The 20,278-nt window shown below is 32.3% G+C and overlaps 2 protein-coding genes and 1 pseudogene across 6 annotated transcripts; 2 read left to right on the top strand and 1 right to left on the bottom strand.

The window, feature by feature from the left end:
- Nucleotides 1-5,476: 5,476 nt before the first annotated feature.
- Nucleotides 5,477-6,338, top strand: LOC111315909 (17.8 kDa class I heat shock protein-like; annotated as a pseudogene).
- Nucleotides 6,339-7,005: 667 nt separating this feature from the next.
- Nucleotides 7,006-8,005, bottom strand: LOC111315908 (BAG family molecular chaperone regulator 2-like). Its single transcript, XM_022917932.2, has 2 exons — nt 7,495-8,005; nt 7,006-7,316 (listed from the first exon to the last, which is right to left on the bottom strand). Exons 1-2 carry the CDS (start codon nt 7,769-7,771, stop codon nt 7,090-7,092), a joined length of 504 nt encoding a protein of 167 aa, XP_022773667.2. The 5' UTR covers nt 7,772-8,005; the 3' UTR covers nt 7,006-7,089.
- A 5,611-nt stretch (nt 8,006-13,616) lies between these two features.
- LOC111316593 (putative membrane protein At3g27390) lies at nt 13,617-18,675 on the top strand. Of its 5 annotated transcripts, XM_089753650.1 has the most exons (12): nt 13,617-13,913; nt 14,008-14,054; nt 14,168-14,341; nt 14,874-14,982; nt 15,072-15,264; nt 15,366-15,502; nt 16,398-16,686; nt 17,229-17,335; nt 17,421-17,553; nt 17,703-17,898; nt 18,031-18,265; nt 18,352-18,675. In XM_089753650.1, the coding sequence occupies exons 3-12, from the start codon at nt 14,248-14,250 to the stop codon at nt 18,587-18,589; spliced, it is 1,731 nt and encodes a 576-aa protein (XP_089609776.1). In that variant the 5' UTR covers nt 13,617-13,913; nt 14,008-14,054; nt 14,168-14,247; the 3' UTR covers nt 18,590-18,675. The 5 variants fall into 5 exon arrangements, with proteins under 5 accessions (XP_089609776.1, XP_022774320.2, XP_089609777.1 ...); XM_022918585.2 differs by having other exon boundaries at nt 13,669-14,054; XM_089753651.1 differs by having other exon boundaries at nt 13,752-14,054; nt 14,229-14,341.
- The last annotated feature ends 1,603 nt before the right edge of the window (nt 18,676-20,278 follow it).

Below are 20,278 nucleotides of genomic sequence, written 5' to 3'. Positions count from 1 at the left end.
TGATATTTTTATTTACCTTTTTTATCAGATTTTGGTCCAAAGATAATACAAAAATAGGAAGCTTTGAGCCCTTGAGTTTATTTTTTAGGAATAGTAATTAATAACAAGAAGTAACTAACACGCCTTTATTGGGCTGTTTGTTTTGGTCGATACAGCTGGCATTTACAAATTCCCTATTTAAGTCAACATTAACTTTAATTTAATGCCGTACATTTGCGTCACCATTGTACTTTTGTCCTATAATTGAATCCGGTAGCCAGAGAACATCAAAGGACACTTAAATCATAATTGTGATGATGTTGGTAAATAGTCCACAAACATAATTTATATAATTATTTTTTAAAAAATTTGGCGTTCAATAATATTTTAATTTTAATTTTAATTTTAATATTTGTAATATTAATTACATTCAATAATAAAATAGTGCTCTGCATTCATCATTATCCTTTGATTAAATAAGCTAGATTTGGGTAATAATATTACAGTTGAATATGTCGTACTTGGGGTTTTGCACTTTGTGCATTTTTGTTGGGTCCAATAGACCTTTTAAACCAGCTGGAGATGTGGCCTAGCTTAGCAACTTTTTTTTTTTTTTTGATATAGCAACATTTTGTTGGTTGATATATAGATTACTATATAGTTTCCAGTTACTTGATTTTAAATCTTATTGTAATTTATTACTTTATTTTATTAATTACATGCCTCTTACATGCCTCCAACATGCTTGGATTGCTCATACCTTTTAGCTTTTAACTAACTGCTTAATTTTCTTTTTGGATATGTTAAATATCATATTTTAAAGATAATTATATAATCTAATTAAATTAGATTCCATATTCGTTTTAATTACTTTCTTAATAGTAGGAAGCAACAGTTGCTATAGCCAAAACAGAACCCTGCTTTTCCAGTATTGTCATATGTACATAATCAACCTGTCATGAGCTTTACCAGGGAAAATGAAAGTTCATTTTTAATTTCCTAACGAAAAAATGTTGTTCAGGGAACGAGATAGGACTCTTTTACCAATTGTGTAACTAATGAAATAAATTTAACAGTTTCAAGTATTTTTTATATTGTGGCAAGTGCTAGTGGATGGTTGGGGTAGTGTTTCCAAATTCCAATGTGTGGAAGGTCTAGGAAATGGTTAGAAGCTTCAATATTAAGGAAGAATTTGATGGAGAAGGGGGCATAGGGAAGCATGTATGTTGAGATACAAGGAAAAGAGGCAAAATAGGCTCCTCTCTAGGCTTATTCGATATGAAGTCAGAAAGCTCAATGCTAAAAAGCCCCCCAGGTTGAAGGAATTAACCTCATTTTTATATCTTGCCTTTTCAGTGTTTTTAAATAATGCTTGGATTACGTTTGAGGATTTTCTTTGATTTCCAATTTCTATTAATTTCAAGTATTTGGTCACTGGTTTCCATCCCCATTGCCCTTAGTTCAAGCATTACTGTTTCATTCAATAGTCTAGAAAGTTACATGATCAAACCTTTTTCAAGTATGAAATTTTAGTACCTTTCTGCATTATTAGCTTTCAAGCACTATTGTTTTCTGAATCTGAATCATTTTAGCAAGTGGGTTGGCAGTGCACTAGCCTCCCTACTGATTGGAACTTGGATCAGTTCATCCAGGAGAAAAGATTGTTGCAGATTTTGAGTTTAAAAAAACATGCTTTGTACAAACAGGAAAAGAGAAGATGCTTTCACAGGATTCTTGAGTTATTGTGCAAGCTGTTCATTTGTCATCCATTTGAAATCTATGTGGATGATCAAGTCCTCAACCTCCCTCTGGTACAAAAATTAGTCCCAATCACAAGTTAATAATGATCAGCTGAACAACTCCCTACTTTCAAATGCATTGACTTTCCAATTATTATTTTATTTTTAACTAAATTAATTAAGACTCCATAGGAAAACAAATAAAGAAAAAAGAGAAAAAGTAAAAAAAAAAAAAAAAAGAATTGCCTGCAGACTTCATCATGAATTATGGGCCTAAGATAAGAAAGAAGATAGATTTCTGAGAAATGTTTAACAACAATAGCTATCAAGGCCTGGAAGCCTTGGTATCAATGAGTTTGGCATGTTTAAAAGCAGAAAAATATGCTAGATAACCATACCTCAGCTTGGCTGAACTTGGGATGACAGAAAGAAATATATCAAAGAAGTGATGCAGTGGCTGAAAATTCAGTTGACAGAAGAGCAGAGAGCACAAGACTGCTCATACACAGGCCTTTCCTGGGTATGTTCATCTGTGCTCTCTCTCTTCTGTCAACAAAATGCATCATTATGGCCTGCCAAGAAAAGTTAGTTTTGGAACTTTCTTAATTAGCAAGGAGGAACATCCCTTTTGACAAGGTAGAAGCAAAGTTACATACATGTACATAAGAATTTAGAACTAGAATGTTTTTCTTCTAGTATAAGAGAAATTCATAGCTGAAATATGAAATAGAAGAGAGAACAGAGAATTGTCTTCATGTTTGACAAGGGAAGAAGATGCATATGGAGAGGGATGAGAAAAGTTGGTTCAAAGGTCACTGAACTGTGAGTAAGGGATGAGAAAGGAAATGGTCTTTGTGTAACCAGGTGGCTGATTTGATGTCCCTCTTGTACGTCAACATCACATTGATTGAGCAATATCAAGTGATTATCTTCTTTAGCTTTCCTTTTGATTGTAGATGATTTTTATGCATTTGTTAATCCAAACAGTGTATTTTGATAATAATGTCAATGTTGGCATTAGTTCTTTAGTACTTCATAAAGGACAGAAACAAGTTGTAGTTGATTCATTGAAACAGAAAAAAGTGAAAAAGTGCAAATGAAGTTCAAAACTTTTTTTACCAAATTATTGAAGTAAACAAAGAAATAGTTTTACATTGTAGGAGAATCTCATTAATCATTGTTATTAAAGCTTTAACAATTACATATAACAGTACACAATAGATCAATCAATCAGTTAGGTTTCTCAATTAAATTTACATGGGAAACAGTTTATACCTTTTAACCTATAAAAGATCAGATGGATAATCTTGATGTTTTAAGTAACCATGCAAGCTATTCACCTTTCATTCATCAATTACCATGGATGGTCAAATCTCCTCATCCTAACTGCAGCACAATAATTAGTCACAATCAATATAAAATAATGATCAGCTGATCAAGACACAAGAATTCGTAAACATCAAATTGATACATTGACTTCCAATTATTCTTTTATTTTGAACAAAGGACTTGTACAGGAAAACTGCTGCTTACATTTATCAATTATCTTTATATGTCATGGACAATCACCAAGAATATTTGACAGAATTTTAATATTAGAATATTCAATGGAGATGGTGCATAAAATAGATTCCAACAGCTATCAAACATATATGTTTTCTTTCAGAGAATAGAAAAAAACATGATGACCTTTTCTTAAAAATTTGTATTGGGTCTTTGTTTTCTCCTTAACCAATTCTTAGGTTTATGATTATTTTTTTCCTTGTCTTTTCACCTAGCTAGGTTGTTACTTGTTAAGATATAGTTTAAGCAATAGATGAAACCTAGTAAAAAATGGAGATATTTGGGGAAAAGAAAATGTGTTGATATATTTTCTGGTTTGGTGATCTGAGAGGTTTGCTAGAAGTTGTGATGAAGAGTGTGTTGGACCTGTGAAGAAGATCAGGGGTGCCGGAGTTAGTATTCCGGAGGTTCGCTCCAATGCTCAAAGTCAATGAGATAGAAAGGAAACAAGAGAGAGCATAAGGTATAACAAGAGAAAGCAGGGAGAGTTGTGTAGAAATCTAAATATCTATGGGGGTATAATCTTATCTTACCTTTGGTTGAACTTGGTATAATGAAATCGAATGAAGTGAATCCTGACAGAAAATTTAGTTGACAGAAGAAAGAGAGCACAAGGCTGCTCATACACAGGCCTATTCTGGGTATGTTCAGTTGTGCTCTCTATCTTCTGTCAACAAAAGCATCTTCATCCATCCTCATCATGAAAATTGCTCAGCTGTACAACCTTCTTCACCCTCTTAATTTGTAGCCTGCCAGCAGAAAAAACCAAGAGCTTTTCAAAGAAAATAAGCTAGCTAGGAATCTAATTTCATGCATCAATACATATTAGAAGTTCAGAACTAATTCATTTATTATCTTCAAGTATAGTTATATCTGAATTTTCAAAGTAGGAAAAGGAAATTGGAGTGATTTTTTGTTTGAAAAAACTCAGATTGGACAGGGGAAGAAAATGGTTGTCGGAGAGAGGGTTGAGCGCTGTTTAAGGGATACTGATATATAACTGGTGGATCCTAGCTAGATTTATGATGATAAAAAGGGAAAAGTCATGTAAAACAAGTGGCAAATTTAATACTTTTTTATCAATATTGTATCAACATCATATTATTAATAAACCAATTCAAAATTTCTCTTTTGATTAGCTTTAGTTTTCCTATTGGTAGAGGAATTTCATGTGATAGGCTTATAAATCCTCTTTTGATTATCTTTAGTTTTCCTATTGGTAGAGGAATTTCTTGTAATGAGGTAGTTAAGCTGAAACAGTCAAGGGGAGTGTTGTCAAGTATGCATTCGTCCATTTTAATTAGGATTTGAAGACTTTGATGTTTATATTTCTTTCCTAGCTAACTATGCATTGATCTATTCGGATACTACTAAGGTTTGAACTCGAAACCTTTAGCCTTAGAGCTGATTTCAGTACTGCTAAGCTAACAGCGCATTGGTAATACCTCAAGTAATTTTAGATCACTTACCATGTTGGCAAAAGATCAATCAAACCAATCAAAGTTTGAAGAGCCTGGGGAAATGCATGCCCTACCCTCCTCCAGTTGATATACAAATTGTGACCTTACTGATCAGATATGTTTCAGTTGGATTGAATTTGAAAAGCTATACAAGTAAACTCTCACCGAGCTGATACATATATTCTTGCAAATGCAATCAAATATATATATTTTGTTGACGTCGTAACATCTTGGTTATAGCTGATCCAGTGACACAGACAAGATTCGAAACGGGACCGCTTGTTATAAATGTCGAAATTGTTGTAGCATGCTAGTCTGTTGATCAATTTTCAAGATGTTGTATCAGCATTGGTTTAACCTAATTAAGAAATGAGCTAACCTTGATGAATTAATTGCCTACTCAGAGCAACCTTAAGCCTTGACAGACAATAGCTATATTATGCCAAGTTAGATTTGTTTCTTGGGACTTGAGGCCGTTAAAGCTGTATTCAACTCCTCGTCAACATATATTAGAAGGTGTGATAGGCAATGGAATTGGATTTCTCAAGCAGCAAAACCATGGGCCTGAAGAGGGTAGCAGTTTTTTCAGGCCGAAAACTGACATCGGTTAGAGTATGGGCCTGCTTTAGTCCTTTTTCAGGAACTTTCCCTAAAATAATGCATCCATTAGCTTCTGGAACTTGCATTAGATAATGTCAAAAATACTTGTTGACGACTTGGTTTCTTTAATGATGAAAAAGCATGAGTTCCAGACACTACCATTGGCAATTGTAGGGAATGTTCAGGTTTAATCAACAATAGAAGACAGTAGAACATGAATTTATTAGTTACAGCAGAAATCAAGAAGTCCCAAGAAAGTTCAGGAGACAGGTTGTTCATCCTTTATATATGATGTTCCACTTGTAATGTTAAACCACAAAGGCAGAGAGATACATCAATCAATTTCATCAGCTAATCTATTTCTCCTCATTACTTCAACCCATTTTTCCTAGCCATATTCTGTTTTCATAAATCCAAATAAAAAATGGCTCTCATCTCCCAATTGTTTGGTGATGAAATTTATGATCCCTTCCTTACTATGATCAACAAATGTCCTGTCCTTAACACCCCAACAGATTGGAAGGAAACCCCAGAGGCCCATGTGTTTATAGCTGATCTTCCAGGGCTCAAGAAAGAGGAAGTGAAAGTTGAGGTCGATGATGGGAGAGTGCTTAAAATAAGTGGAGAAAGGAATGTGGAAAAGGATGATAAAAATAATAAGTGGCATAGATTTGAACGTTGGCGAGGCGAGTTCCATAGGAGTTTTAGGCTGCTAGAAAATGCGAAGACTGATGAAGTTAAAGGCATCAATGGAGAATGGGGTGCTTGTGGTGACTGTCCCCAAACAAGAAATGAAGAAACCAGAGAAGAAAGTGATAGAGATTGAGGAGATCAAGGGTTGAGAAACTGAGTTCATATATAGAAATGATTGGAATATTAAATAGTTTTCATGTTTTCTCTAGTGTTTTTATTCTGTTCTGCATTTTCATGTAATGTGTGTACTTCTGTCATGTACTAAATGCATGCAAAGCTATAATAAATAAAGTTGATTGATTTCTCTTGGTGTGCCTTGTTCTTGGAACATAATGGAAGCCTTCAAAAACATGTTAGAATTGGAATTTGAAGAACTAATTAAAGATTAACCTGAGGAGTTAAAAATTAACTAGAAAGAACTCGAAATAATCTGAAATGATCCGACCCGAATCTCAATATGTCAAATCCTGCCTCTAACTTAAATCAAATCCATAAAAACATTTTTGCATATATATGTATCATAGTGTTGGCCACTTACAGATTAATTATAGAGTTCAAAGTTTTCTGAAAGTAGCTTCCCTACTTATCAGATTTGCATTCAAACAGAAGGAATGTAGTGCCTGTCATGGGACCATATGTGCTTAGGCATGCAAAAGTACAAACTTGAATAAATAGAATATGATTTTGAACATGAAATCTTTTCCTTTCATTATTCAAGGAAATGATTTTGACACTATGAAGGACCTGACTTTTGGCTTAAGCATTATAATTAAACTCAATAACCCATCAATTGCCAGCTCTTATTCCTTAAAATTTTCTCACTTTAAGTGTTCTTTTTCCTTGATTATGACAAATTTTTCTACAAGTGAGAGAAAGGAAAAATATTAGTAAAATTTTACATAAAATGAGGAATCAACATTTTTATAAACATATTAAACTACGCAAAATTATGTGGACATGCATCAGTGAAATATAACAAAAAACACTTCACCATATTTTGATCACTTGCTTTTTTTGGTGGTTAGTGAGTACAATATAGTTGTTTTTAATCAGTGTCATACACTTATGGTGTGATAAGCAGTGCCAATTTGTTGGCTTCCTGCCAATCCATGAAGCTTCATTTCCTTGATGGCCGGATCTTCTAGCAAAAGCACCTTGTCTTTGTCTCTAACTCCAACCATGTGTAAATATTCATCATCTTCCCTTTCTTTCCCTTTGAATAATAGCCTTTGCTCTCTTGGCACCAAACTTGTTACCAATGACAAAATCATCTTCAATTCCCCTGAAGAAATTTGCCAAAAATTTTCATTCAATACCCCCAAAAAATTAAAGGACTAAATTAATTCTGGCTAAAAGAAATTTATAGATACTGTTTACCGGCCATCCAAATGAAGCCTAAGTTGATTTTGATATGAAATATATAGTTGATAATTTGGTGACAAACTTGTAAGAAGGCTTACCAAAAGTGGAAGTTGCTTCAATGGAAATATCATGCCATTGAGAAACAGTTGAGACTCTGATAGTGATCATCCCATCTCCAACACTTCCACCGGTTTCTCTCTTTTGAACAAGCATCCCACCAGGCCTAAGTTCCCATTTGATTTCACTAATATTGTTGTTTCCACATGCCTTTTCACCACCCTTCACATTGCTACTACCATTCCCATTGCCACCATTTCCACCACTAACAAACCTAAAGCTGCCTCTGCAAAACCTCTTTGACTTCAACTTGATCATTTTTTTTTCCTTTTTTTTTTTTTTCAGCTGACCTCTCTGTCTTTATGAAAAACTCAAGCTACAAATGGGGAGCGGAAGGTATGGCTTTAGCTAGTTATATAATAGCAGAGAACATGGGTTAGGGCAAAAGCAGACATGAATAAAAAAAACAATCCGCCTAAGGCTAAGGGAATAGCCCAAAAAGAAGTGAAGACTTTCGGAAAGTGCTGCAAATGAGATGAAGACACGTGGAGTAATCAGGGCGTGGGTTTGGTCTGCTGATTTTATGGGAGGCTAAAGCACATGGAGGATGGATGCTATGGAACAGGCTTGCTTGATTAGTGGACCAAAAACATAAAGATTGTCATGTTCTAATCACTGCACTCTTGTCAATCTACAAACTATATTAAACTAAACTTGGTTGTTCAACAACTAAAGAACTCTCATGATTATAAGATTTTCATAAATCATGTTTCTTTGCTTTTACTCTTTTCTATAAGTGGCAACAAGTAACTTAGACAATTATCTATAAGCCCTTCATTTAAACCTCTTCCAACATTGGTTTTTCAACAAGACAGCACGTTCATGATCAGACCATTAGCTAAAGAGAAGATTGGCCAGATTGAGTAACCCTTTTGCTTCCTTTTCCATCAGAGACAAACATCTTGTTAAAAGCAATGGTACCATTTTTTTTCAATTTTGAAGACCCTTTATGTCACCTAAGTTGTAGCAAAGAAGGAGAATATTATCCCCTTCAATCTTTATCCACATACATGTCATTTCATCTCTATATTAAATCAATTGACAGCACTACATGTTTTTGAATCGTAGCTACATCGTTCACTTAAAAGAAAAGGTAGCATTATTGATCGGCAAATTTTTGTTTTTCATTGGTCTTTTCAGATTCCCAAAGAGAGCAGAAAGGAAGCAAAGATGTTTATCTTGACTTTCTAGCTTGTTATTTATGGTTTAGTTAGGTTTAGTTAGTGAGTCTTGTCATGTCTTTTGAGATGTCCTGGGGGGGTTTTACTTTCAGTATGGGTGGTTAGCTATTTTATATGGTATCAACTATCAGCCCATGTGGGAGAGACGGAGATTCTCTTGTCTATCTCTCAAAAGTCTCAACTCTCAACTTAATTAATGTTTCCAAGCAATTATTTTTATAAGCATTAAACTTGATCAAAGCTCTCACTAAATCAAGGGACAAACCTCCCATTTTAGACACAAGATTGCTTAAAACTTGATAACTCTTTCTTAGTGGCCGGCAAACTTAAAAATGAAGCTCAAAACTTATAAAGAATTGAAGAAATTAATTGATCAATGTACTACAAAATTTTGATTATTGTGGTAACAATTACTATATTGCATAAGACTTGGATTTAGAGTTTCATTGGAAAAAGAGAAATGAAAAAAAAAAAAAAAAAACCATTTCACTGAATAAGATTTCTAAAGCATAGATACCATGGGATCATTTTTTTGGGCACCTTTGTGCCAGATTTGGATGATAGGCTTGGGTTAATGCTTTCAAGTTCACTTTCGAGATGAAACAAAACCAAACCAGAGCCCATTAAAGAGACAAAGCTTAGCTTAGGCTTATCGGACCATGCCCCATCTATCGGACACGGAAAGCACAAACGATATGGATGAATTGCCCTTTCAGGTACATCCAAGCATGATTAGAGTTTTTGGAAGTGACAAGTGCAAGGATGCTGATATGGCCCTTGTCACTGTGTCAAGAGAAAGAAGGAAAGTGGTGGTGCTATTAGGGATCTAACACGTCCCGACGGTTCTGATTCGATCCGACCTTATGAAATTAATTTTTTTTTTTTTAAATTTGAGTTTTGAATTGAGTCGAGTAAGATTAAGAAACAATCAGGATCAGAATCGGATTTAAATTTTAGGTAAACCCGATCCGATCAAATATTATATAAAAAATTATTTTTTAATTAATTAATTATTTATTTAATGATATTTTTAAATATTTATATTTAAAAAATAATATTTTATATTTTTTAAAAAATAATATTTTACTAATTTCTGATCGAATCAGATCGAATATATTTATATAGTATTAGATTGAAGTCGAGTCAGGCTCGAAGCGAGCAAAACTTGCCTTCGAACCCGACCCGATGCCAACCTTTGATGGTATTGACCCAAACCTTTTTATATAAACAGCTTATTAGGTGCTGTGAAACACTGTACACTACGGTGAAATGGAGAAAATCTTGGAGGATATGGCCTAGAAGGGGGATTATTCCCAATATTGTTACTTATAATGTTCTGATGGCAATCTATTTAGAGCTAGGAAAAACTACAAAAAGGCCCTTAATGATCTTGAGGAAATTCAGGAGAAGGGCTTCAGTCCATCACCAGTATCCTATTCTACAGCCTCATTGGCTTATCCGAGAATGGAAGATGGAAATGGAGCTCTGAAGTTTTTTGTTACGAAAACTTCGACTGAATTCTGCAACTCAGCTGATGTTCGTCGAAGAAGTAAACCATTTGATAGGAAGGAAATTTACATCCCATAGAAAGGAGGAGACCAATGAGCATTTGTACATTTGGATTTTCAGGTACAATTCAAAATGAAATAATACATATACAGCTCCTATTTCTCTTTCTTTACTGCTTCTAACCTAGCAATTTGCCTTTTACCTGATTACTAATCTAATTGCATAAAATAAAAAAGATGGCATCTTTTGAGGACTCATCTAAAAGGTGACATTTAGATAATGGATTCCTACCGTGTTGGGTGTTGCCTGCCATTGAATCACTGGCATCATCAGGATAAGCTTGTTATTAGTTTCCCAGGGTACATGGTAGTTGTTGATTGCTGTTCATAATCCCATAACACTGGCTTAATGGTACAGCCTAACATCCATTACCCTTTCTGCAATCTCTCACATATGCAAAAGGCATAATTTAGTGCATTAGGGTGGTTCTCTGCTCTCCCATACCTGTCCTATATGCGCCTCACATCTGCCTCAGATTTCCAAGTTCTGTAATTTTAGGATCATATTCTCTATCATTACAACAATACAAATGGACATTTTGATTACAATTTGATGAGCAGATTGTGACATGGAACCCATTAAAACAAGAAACTTTCATAATTGTAGAATTATAATCAATGCATTAAAGTTCAATGGATACAAATGTCAAAGGAAAATCAGAGTACAACTTAAAAAGTTCTTTGGAAGCTGGAATCATGTGATTATTTCAACAGTCAAAAGCTCAAGTGCTGATATCTGGTATTATCTACAAAAGTCACATAAAGTTTACTTTTTAGATATTGGAATGGAAGGAAAATATCAACTCATATTCTAAACCTAGAGTTTTCATGAATCAAATTAAAATTTCAAGACACATTCTTTTATGTCAGTTAGATACATTCAAAAATTTACGCTCAAAATTCTTCCTGTCTTCCCACAAAAATGAATCTGATTAATAAATATAGATTCTCTATGCTTGGAGGACTTTGAAAGCATTGAAAACGTTTGAGATCTTTTCACTAAACTGATAAGAAAAAAAATGAAATGATTGAAAGTAACATTGGCACAAGCCAACATACCACTTTATATGAATTATGGAAAACATTTTCATTGAGGTTGCTTGAAAATCCAAACTATACCTTGCGTGTTCATGGTTCCAACTTTCAACCTCGATAAGATTTGGGAAATTTCATTGATGGAATATGGAATCTTCAGTCACACTATTTTGAAGCTCCTTCACTATTTTCCATGGTTGAAGTGTGAAGGTTACAGAAAGCACTATTAGAGAAAAATACAATATATATATATATAATTATTTTTTTCTTAAACATCACCTTAAAAAATGTCTAAAAAAACCATGAGTGGTCATGTTTTTATGTTTGAAAAATTATTATGTAATTAAGTAAAACTAATCCTTATTAAATACATCATCAATGTTGGCAAAAAAAACATTAGTTCTTTTTTTTTTTTATCAACTAGACATGCATAAGCGTAAAAAAAAGAAAAAAAATAGGATAATGGATAAAGGACTCATAATCACCCAAAAATCAAAAAGAAAAAAAAAAAAAAAAAGAGAAAGGATAACTTGAAAGATTCTTTGTAATAGTAATAGACAGTGGAGCACTTTTCACTTTCATCGTTTCCCCAAAAAATATTTTGGAATCTTAAGTGTGTGGATGCAGTGTAATTGCTAGTCATCTTGATCCTTCAAAATCAATCATAAATTACATAATTTGTATGAAAACAACTTGCTTAAATTTTTTTTATTCTTCTTTAAAAAAGTTAATGTACCTTTTTAAAAAAAAAATTATTTATTTATTTAAAAAACATTTCAATTGACAAAAAATAAAATATTCCGTATTTAAATCTTAAAATAAAAAGGTTACTTTCGTTATGTAATACAGAATTTATTAATTTTTTTCATAATTGTGTTTATTATGCATTATGGATAGCAAAGTTTTTAAATTTTATAAATAAAATTAATAAATAATACAATTTTTAAAAATATAATAAAAATTTTAAAAATAAAATAAGTAATAATGTTTTAATTTCATTTATAAAATAAAAAATTTTTATTATCAATATATAAAAATTAACTATTTTATAAATACATTTTTAATGAAAAAATTAATAAAGTGGTCCATCGTTGCAAAATTTTAAAGTACACATAAATAAATAAATACTTATCTAATAAATGCAGCACTTTAACCTTTCTTCGAGAGTTGAAATGACTTATGTGTCTAATAAAATATTAAAATTTATATATTTAAATAATATTTTATATAAAAATTATATATTATAATTTATATTAATATAAAAATAAAAAATATAAATTGTATTAAATTTATATGTAATTAGTATTAAATTTTTAAATCGTATTATATTTATATTTATATTTTTATTATATTATTATCATATTATCATATTTTATATTATCACATTTCTATTGGTTGCTGATGCAAGACCAACCTTCTATGGCCACGCGCTCTATCAATCACTCCGCAACCCATGCATTTGCTTTGCAACGTGGCTTCATAGTGATAAAGCGTGCAATTCACTAACAAACTAACGTTTGCTTTTAAAAACAAACTCCGTGTTGCTAGAGTCATGCCTTGATGATTCCATGATATACAGTGTCACTTGTTTGGCGAAAAATAATTTTTGAAAAATAAATTTTTTGGGTATTTATTTGATAAAAAATTGATTAATTAATTAAAAATAATTCATTAATCAATAAAAAATGAGATTATTTTTTTAAAATTATTTTATAAATTTAAGAAGAGAGACATTTTTTGAAAAATATTACTAGAACTATTTATTAATATTTTTAATATAATTTTAATTATAAATAATGTTATATTAATAAATAAATAATATTATATTATAATATATTAATAAATAATATACCATTAATAGAATATATTAATAAATAATATTATAATTTATTAATAAATAATATAAAAAATAATAAATAGTTTTATTTAAAGTATTTTTATATTAATATAATATTTTTAATATTAAATATTATTATTAAAATACAATTATTTTTAAATTTTAATAATTTTAATAATAAATAATTTTAATATATTTTAATATTAAATAATTTTTAATATTTTAATAATTATATTAATATTATTTAAAAAATTATATATAATAACTAAATAACAAAAAATATTTTTATCAATTCATTCAAATAATAAAAAATTATTTAATTTAAAAAATATAAATATTTTTTAAAAATTATTTTTCAAAAATCATTTTATACGAAAAGAAGCCATAGTTTATTTTTGTTCACCAATATAAACAGTTTTCTCTGGAGTGGAAAATGGAAATAGCATTTTAATATAATAAGACAAAAACCAGTGTTCTAATCCAAGTTTTTAACGTTAATTGCATTTCTAATACGACCAATACAGTTTTGAAATTGACTGTTTCTGTCTGAGTTAGAGGTTGGTACAGTATCCCAAGATTGCTTAACTTCCAATTCAGGGGAACCAAAAAAGAATTTCAGTGAAAAGAAAGTAAAGAATAAGAAAACCGGAGACACTAAAGAATTCTTTGCTTATGCCAAGCTCTTGACAGTGACTGATATGTCCAGGATTCCCTGTCAAAATTTGGGGCCTTAAACGGTTTATCAACTGTTAAATTTCCTCCTGACCCATATATCCCATGTGAGATTTTTCAAATAGTTTTAATCATTCAAATACCCTTTCGCGTTCAAAGTTGTCAGCTTTTATTAAACCAAGGTCTCAAATATTTTGCCAGTTTCATGGTGATTTGGAGGCAGAAGAGAGACACTATAGTTCTTTTTGGTAAGTTTTTTATGTTGAGTTTTGAAACAAATTGGTTTTAGTGGACTGGGTTTTGTCTTCGCCTTGTATTTGGTTTGTTTGTTGATCTTTTTTTGGTAAGTGGTGTTTTCCAGGGAGGATTTTGGGGTTGAGTTCTGATATGGGGTTATATTGAATTTTGTGGAGATCTGGAAGGTGAGTAGGCAGGAGAAATATGGAGCCTCCGAAGGGAATTTTGGCTACTTTGTGGAGCTTTGTATGCTTTCTACCTTATTTCATTGGCTTGCTGCTGTTAGGCACAATTAAAGGTGAATGCCTTCGAATTGTTTTTCTTGTTTTGAAGTTGTTTGGCTTCTTTCTTGTTCCCTAAATTGGTCTTCTTTCTTGTTTTGAGGTTGTTTTTCCTTTGTAATCTGTAAATTGTTTTACCTTTTTTGATTTGGGGATGGCGGATTTTGAACCTTGCTCTTTGAGTAGGGATTGTGCACCAAGCATTGAGCCAAATACTTGGGGTGCTGTAAATTGTTTTTCTTTTGTAAAAAACCAATTCTTAGCAATAAGTGGAAATGATGTAAAGGCTCTAGGGTTAATCCAGCATAGTTCCTGTTTTTGTGAACATTTCCTTTCTAGGCATTTGGTATGGTTCCTCAGCTTGATAAGAAGTAAAATCAAAGCCTGATAATGGTATTTTGTGGCTGTAGGTTTAGAGAAAGTAAAATGGCATTTTAGTGATTAAATGCAATGCATTTTGAATCTGGTCTGGTCTGTATAAACCTACTAACGATGAAGCATCACTACTGAACCAAGCAATTCAAACCTTCTAATGCACTATATCTTCAGGGATCATTTTCTGCCCACTGATATGTCTTATCATGACGATCGGAAACTCAGCTATCATATTGGGCCTTCTGCCATATCATGGTTACTGGACTTGTTATAGCATTGTGAGGTGATTTTCTTGTCCCTTGACTTTTCCATTTGCTTTGCCTCATTATTACTGTATTTGCTTCTTATTCCGTTAATTTCTTTAATGGGCAGAACTAAACTATTAGGGCCATTTCTGAAACTCATTATCTGCGTATGCCTACCGGTTGTATTGATCTTGTGGATGGTGGTTGGCATTGTTGGAAGTATCATAGGGGGGATATTATATGGCTTTTTGTCACCAATATATGCCACTTTTGATGCTGTAGGAGAAGGAAAGACCAATGTGTTTATTCACTGCTTCTATGTATGTTTTAAATATCCACATTCTGATAATCATTTTATATCTATTAACTTCTCTTGTTCTTGTATCATGAGAGGGAGACTTATATATTGCCCTGTTTTCAGGATGGTACTTGGAGCACTATCAAGGGCAGCTTCACTGTTGTCAGAGATTTCAAAGATGTTTGTTTCCATTCCTACATCTCGTATATGGAAGAACTGAGACAGAAAAGGCCTCCAAATGGAAAATACTATGAGATCAGGTAGATGTAAAGCTCTTGATGCCCATTTTTAAGTGATGTCAATGTCATGGCCAAGAGAATCATTTTTGCCTGGATACATGAATCCTTTATCACCAAAGAGCAGTGCTGATTATGGAACCCTCAGCAACCCACATGACGAGTCTAGATATTAGCTGGGAACCCGTGAACTTATAAGTTTAAGGCCTTGCATCATTCTATTCCTGATTATTGACTTGTTCCTGGGACCCTATAATTCTTAGGATCAGAGACAAGATTCTCCCACTATCGGCATTCTGCAGTCAATAAATTGATCAAAACTTATGGTCTTTCCTTTTTGAGTTCACTGTTTTTTTCACTTGTGGCGTCAAGTAAATGCATGATAGATTCTATTGCCAAGAAATTAGATCAAGTAAATTCTCCTGTCCTGACTTTGTTGGTGGCTGCATCTGGCTAGTGCCTTTATTTCATCATTTAGGTAACTCACAAAGAATATGGTGGTGTTATGAATGTTCATATTGGTTCTTCTTTTATTTGCTTATAGATTGACAATAATGTGTGCTAAATAATTTCAGTTCCACAAAGATATAGATATGTACCTAAAACTGATAATTTTTACTTCAAGTGCTATAAATACTAAATGTTTCATTAGAAATGCGACATGAGCAAATTTGATAAAAAAAATAATTGTGGTATTGCAAAGTATATATGAGAAATATTGTTCATGAGCTAGTTTGTTTAAAGTTTAAACTGTAGAAGAAATTAGGTGAACTATGAATTAAGAGAGTCTGACATGTGTGCTCACCATATATGTTTCTATACAGTGAGGCACTTAAGCTTTATAGGGTTTTTTTTTTTTTTTTCCCAGAATATATATCTCTTTTTGAGTCAACTGACTTTTCTATGATCTTCATTACAGGTTTCTTTATCTTCTTCCGGCTCTTACAGCTGCAGTGCTTGGTTTCATGGTTGATTTTCCAGTGATTTCACTTGTTGCCCTATGCAAAAGTCCTTACATGCTCTATAAGGGCTGGCTTCGATTATTTCATGACCTTATAGGTCGAGAAGGCCCTTTCTTGGAGACAATATGTGTACCATTTGCTGGCCTTGCCATCTTACTCTGGCCACTGGCTGTTGTTGGGGCAGTATTGGGCTCGATGGTCTCCAGTATCTTCCTTGGTGCCTATGCAGGGGTGGTTGTTTATCAGGTTTATATCTTTTATGTTGTTTTAGTGCCTTTGCTTTGTCTTCCAATAAAACATCATTGTCCATTAATTTTCATTCGAATAGGGACATGGAACTTCATAAATGCAGCATTTGGCTATATGCTTGGCTTGAAAAAAAAAAAAAAAACTTCATATCTCCTTTTATTATTATTATTATTTTGCTTTTTGAAATGGTACTTTTTTTCGGTTGACATTTGCATTATGAGATCTCATTGACAACTGAGTGAAGTTATTCATGTGATTTTCAAGAAGGCAAATGGCGCAATCAATGATTGTATTGGCTCCTATTAGTTGTTGTTGTATCATCAATGGTTCCGCTTAATCTTGGAATTTGGAATTTATTGTGTTCCATTTTCTTATCTGAGCTTCTTACTTTCTTGAATGCAACCAAAGTGTTTTAGAGTAATGGAACCTGCAGCACTAAGGGAGATGCCTGAGGGTCACATTAGACGCGAAACCTGTGTCTTCCTTGTCTTTGTTTTCCATCCAACATATAACTTGCATGTGTGGGCTTTGATTTGCAGGAGTCCTCATTTTGGTTTGGGCTTTGTTACATTGTTGCTTCCTTGTCCATATATGATGAATACAGCAACGATGTCCTTGACATGCCAGAAGGATCTTTCTTTCCCAGGTTTCATTCAGCATTCTAATAATTTGTTATTATTGTTATTATTATACACCTTGGCAAATTTTTATAAGTTTTCTTTTATAAACAGGCCTCAGTATCGTAGAAACAAAAAGGAACCCATCTCTAGTGCAAGCTCGTTTACGAAATCCGACTCTAAATCTCGTCCTCTTGCTCGCATTGATTCACATACAAATACAGGAATTGATTTAAAGCCACTTGAGGTGACTTGTTTTGTTGTGGATGTTTCCATTTGGAATAAAACCATGATTTCCTTGCATTCATCTAATGATTCTTTGATGCTAAATTTTAAAGATATTCATTATTTTGTTGTAGTCTGGTGCTAAAAAAAGTTTGTTCATGATTAATGTAGCTACTTGCGGGATTTTTCAAGGATTGCTGCCAGCAAGGTGAAAAATTGGTTTCCGAAGGGCTTATAACTCCTGAAGACATTGAAGATGCCAAGTCTAGCAAAGGAAGTAGAGTGGTCAGCATAGGCTTACCAGCTTATTGCTTTCTTCAGGCACTCTTGCGCTCTGTGAATTCCAATAGATCTGGCATATTATTGAGTAAGTGAATTTGTTTCCTCTTATGTAGCCCCCAAAGAAGAGTTACTTGTGAAAGAGATTTATAATCATGGTGATACTTGTTACAAACTTTAAAATGTCTTTGACAGCATCTAAGGAATTGCTTTTATGTAGGTGACAATACTGAAATAACGGCCACAAACAGACCAAAAGACGTGTTCTTTGATTGGTTTCTTAACCCCTTTTTGATACTAAAGGAGCAAATAAAAGCGCAGAATCTTTCCGAGGAAGAGGAGGATTACTTTGGCAAATTAGTTTTGCTGTGTGGTGATCCGGCAAGGTTGAAAAATATCGACTCTCCATCTGAATCTGAGCGTAAACGAGCTGAACTTGATGCATTAGCCCGAAGGTGAGAATATAACGTATGTACTTTTCTTTCTTGATAGTCTGTCATGCTTCCCAGTCTAACCGTATCATTTCTGCTTCATAATGAAGGTTACAAGGGATTACCAAATCTGCGTCAAGGTATCCAACTTTCAGGCGTTATTTTGAGAAACTTGTCAAAACACTATCCGAGGATTTGTCAAAAAAGAACGGGCCTCAACCTGTTCAAAGATCAAAGAGCGCCTTCATTCGGATATTTAGCGATAAATCTTTCAAGCGGAATACAAGCCACGACATGTCTGATCAAGAGCCACAATCAGTTATTGCTAGGGATATAGAAATTTTATGATGGAGGATGTCAATATTTGTGTCCATAATCATATTTCGATTTTGGTCGAATGCGCTGGCCGGCAGCATTTAGTTTTTGTTCATTCATTTTAAGTCGTTAATCCTTTGGAATGTTTGACAAACAAGTAAAAGTAATCATGCATGGCCACAGTAATTAAGAAATCAATAAGCTGCAAAAAGAAACATGATTGGACTAATCAATTACATGAATTGACTGTTTCTGTCATGTTTGAGATCAAGACGTACGTATTACAATCATATTAATTTGAAATTTTTTTCAAAATAATATGAAGTTTTTTTATTTTTAAATATTTTGAAATTTTTTAATAAAATAATTTATTAAGTAAAATTTATCTATTTAATCTAATTGATGATACATCTTTATATATTTAAATATAAATTATATAAAATACAAAATATAAAATTATCTTTTAAGATTTTATTGGTCAATATATTTTTCGATAATTAAGTAATTTTTTCTATTTCATCTTTTAGTTTCACATAAGATTAATTAAATTTATCACTTAGTTATCTGTAAAAAAAAAATAAAAAGAGAATGAGCAAATCACAGCTCAATAAGTATAGGTTCACACACCTTATCAGATCAAGCATCGTTTTCTTACACATTATATAAATCATTCAAAACATCCATCAAATCATAATATCAAAACATTTAAATATCATCGTTTTGTCAAATATTTTATAAATTTATAAATCAATATCAAAATATATCACTTCATAAATCATTGCAAAATATGCTATCATTTAAATATCATAATCAAACCAAATCATGATTAATCATTAAAAATCATCATCACAAATCATCATTATCATTAGTTTATCGTTAGCTACGGTCACTGCTATAACCCGTGACATTGACCGTATCAACAATTTCATCATCATGATCATTGCTAATTATTATAACCCGTTAGCCAGAGCCTTATGCTAACTACTATTACCCGTTAGCCAGACTCGTATGATCATGTCTTTACTAACTACTATTACCCATTAGTTAGGGTCGTGAACTAGTTCTGATGTCTATGATCCCACTTCCCAGGATGTAAAAACGTAGCTATCATAAAATTATTCTTTAAACATAAACCATTTTCTCATTTCATTCATAAGCATGATCCATCGTTTATATAATGAAACACAAAATAATCATAGGCTTGATCTTATTTTCATACATTGAAAATAATGAAATAAAATATTCATTCAATTAGAAACATACGTATATACATAGTTTTGAAAATAAATAAAGTGTGTGAGATTTTACTTACCTCCATTCGATTTCACCACTTAGTTTTTCTCCCAAAATAATTAATGGCCTATCCAAGATCATTTCAATAGATCAGAATTTAATCAACCATTTTTTGAGACCATTTATACAAAAATCAACTAAGTTACACAAAGAATTAATTTAACTAATTAATATTGGCAACCAGACCTCTTTTCATTAAAACAGTCATATCTCAATATATCCAAATCAGAATTATGATCTCTTTAATGCGTTAGAAACTAGACTTGATAAACTTTCTAACCATATATGACAAACCTTGTAATTCCTTGTAGATTAATTATAACAATTTTTGAAATCCATGCCATATACTGCTACCAAACAGCCTGTATACCTTCTAATAAAAATTATATATTTATTCACAGGAAACTCCAAATTCAATTTCGCTTATTT

This window comes from Durio zibethinus, chromosome 24 (assembly GCF_047325235.1).
Source record: "Durio zibethinus cultivar Kanyao isolate XHJ-2024 chromosome 24, ASM4732523v1, whole genome shotgun sequence".
Lineage (NCBI taxonomy): Eukaryota > Viridiplantae > Streptophyta > Magnoliopsida > Malvales > Malvaceae > Durio > Durio zibethinus.
This window is presented reverse-complemented; position numbering and strand designations above follow the sequence as displayed.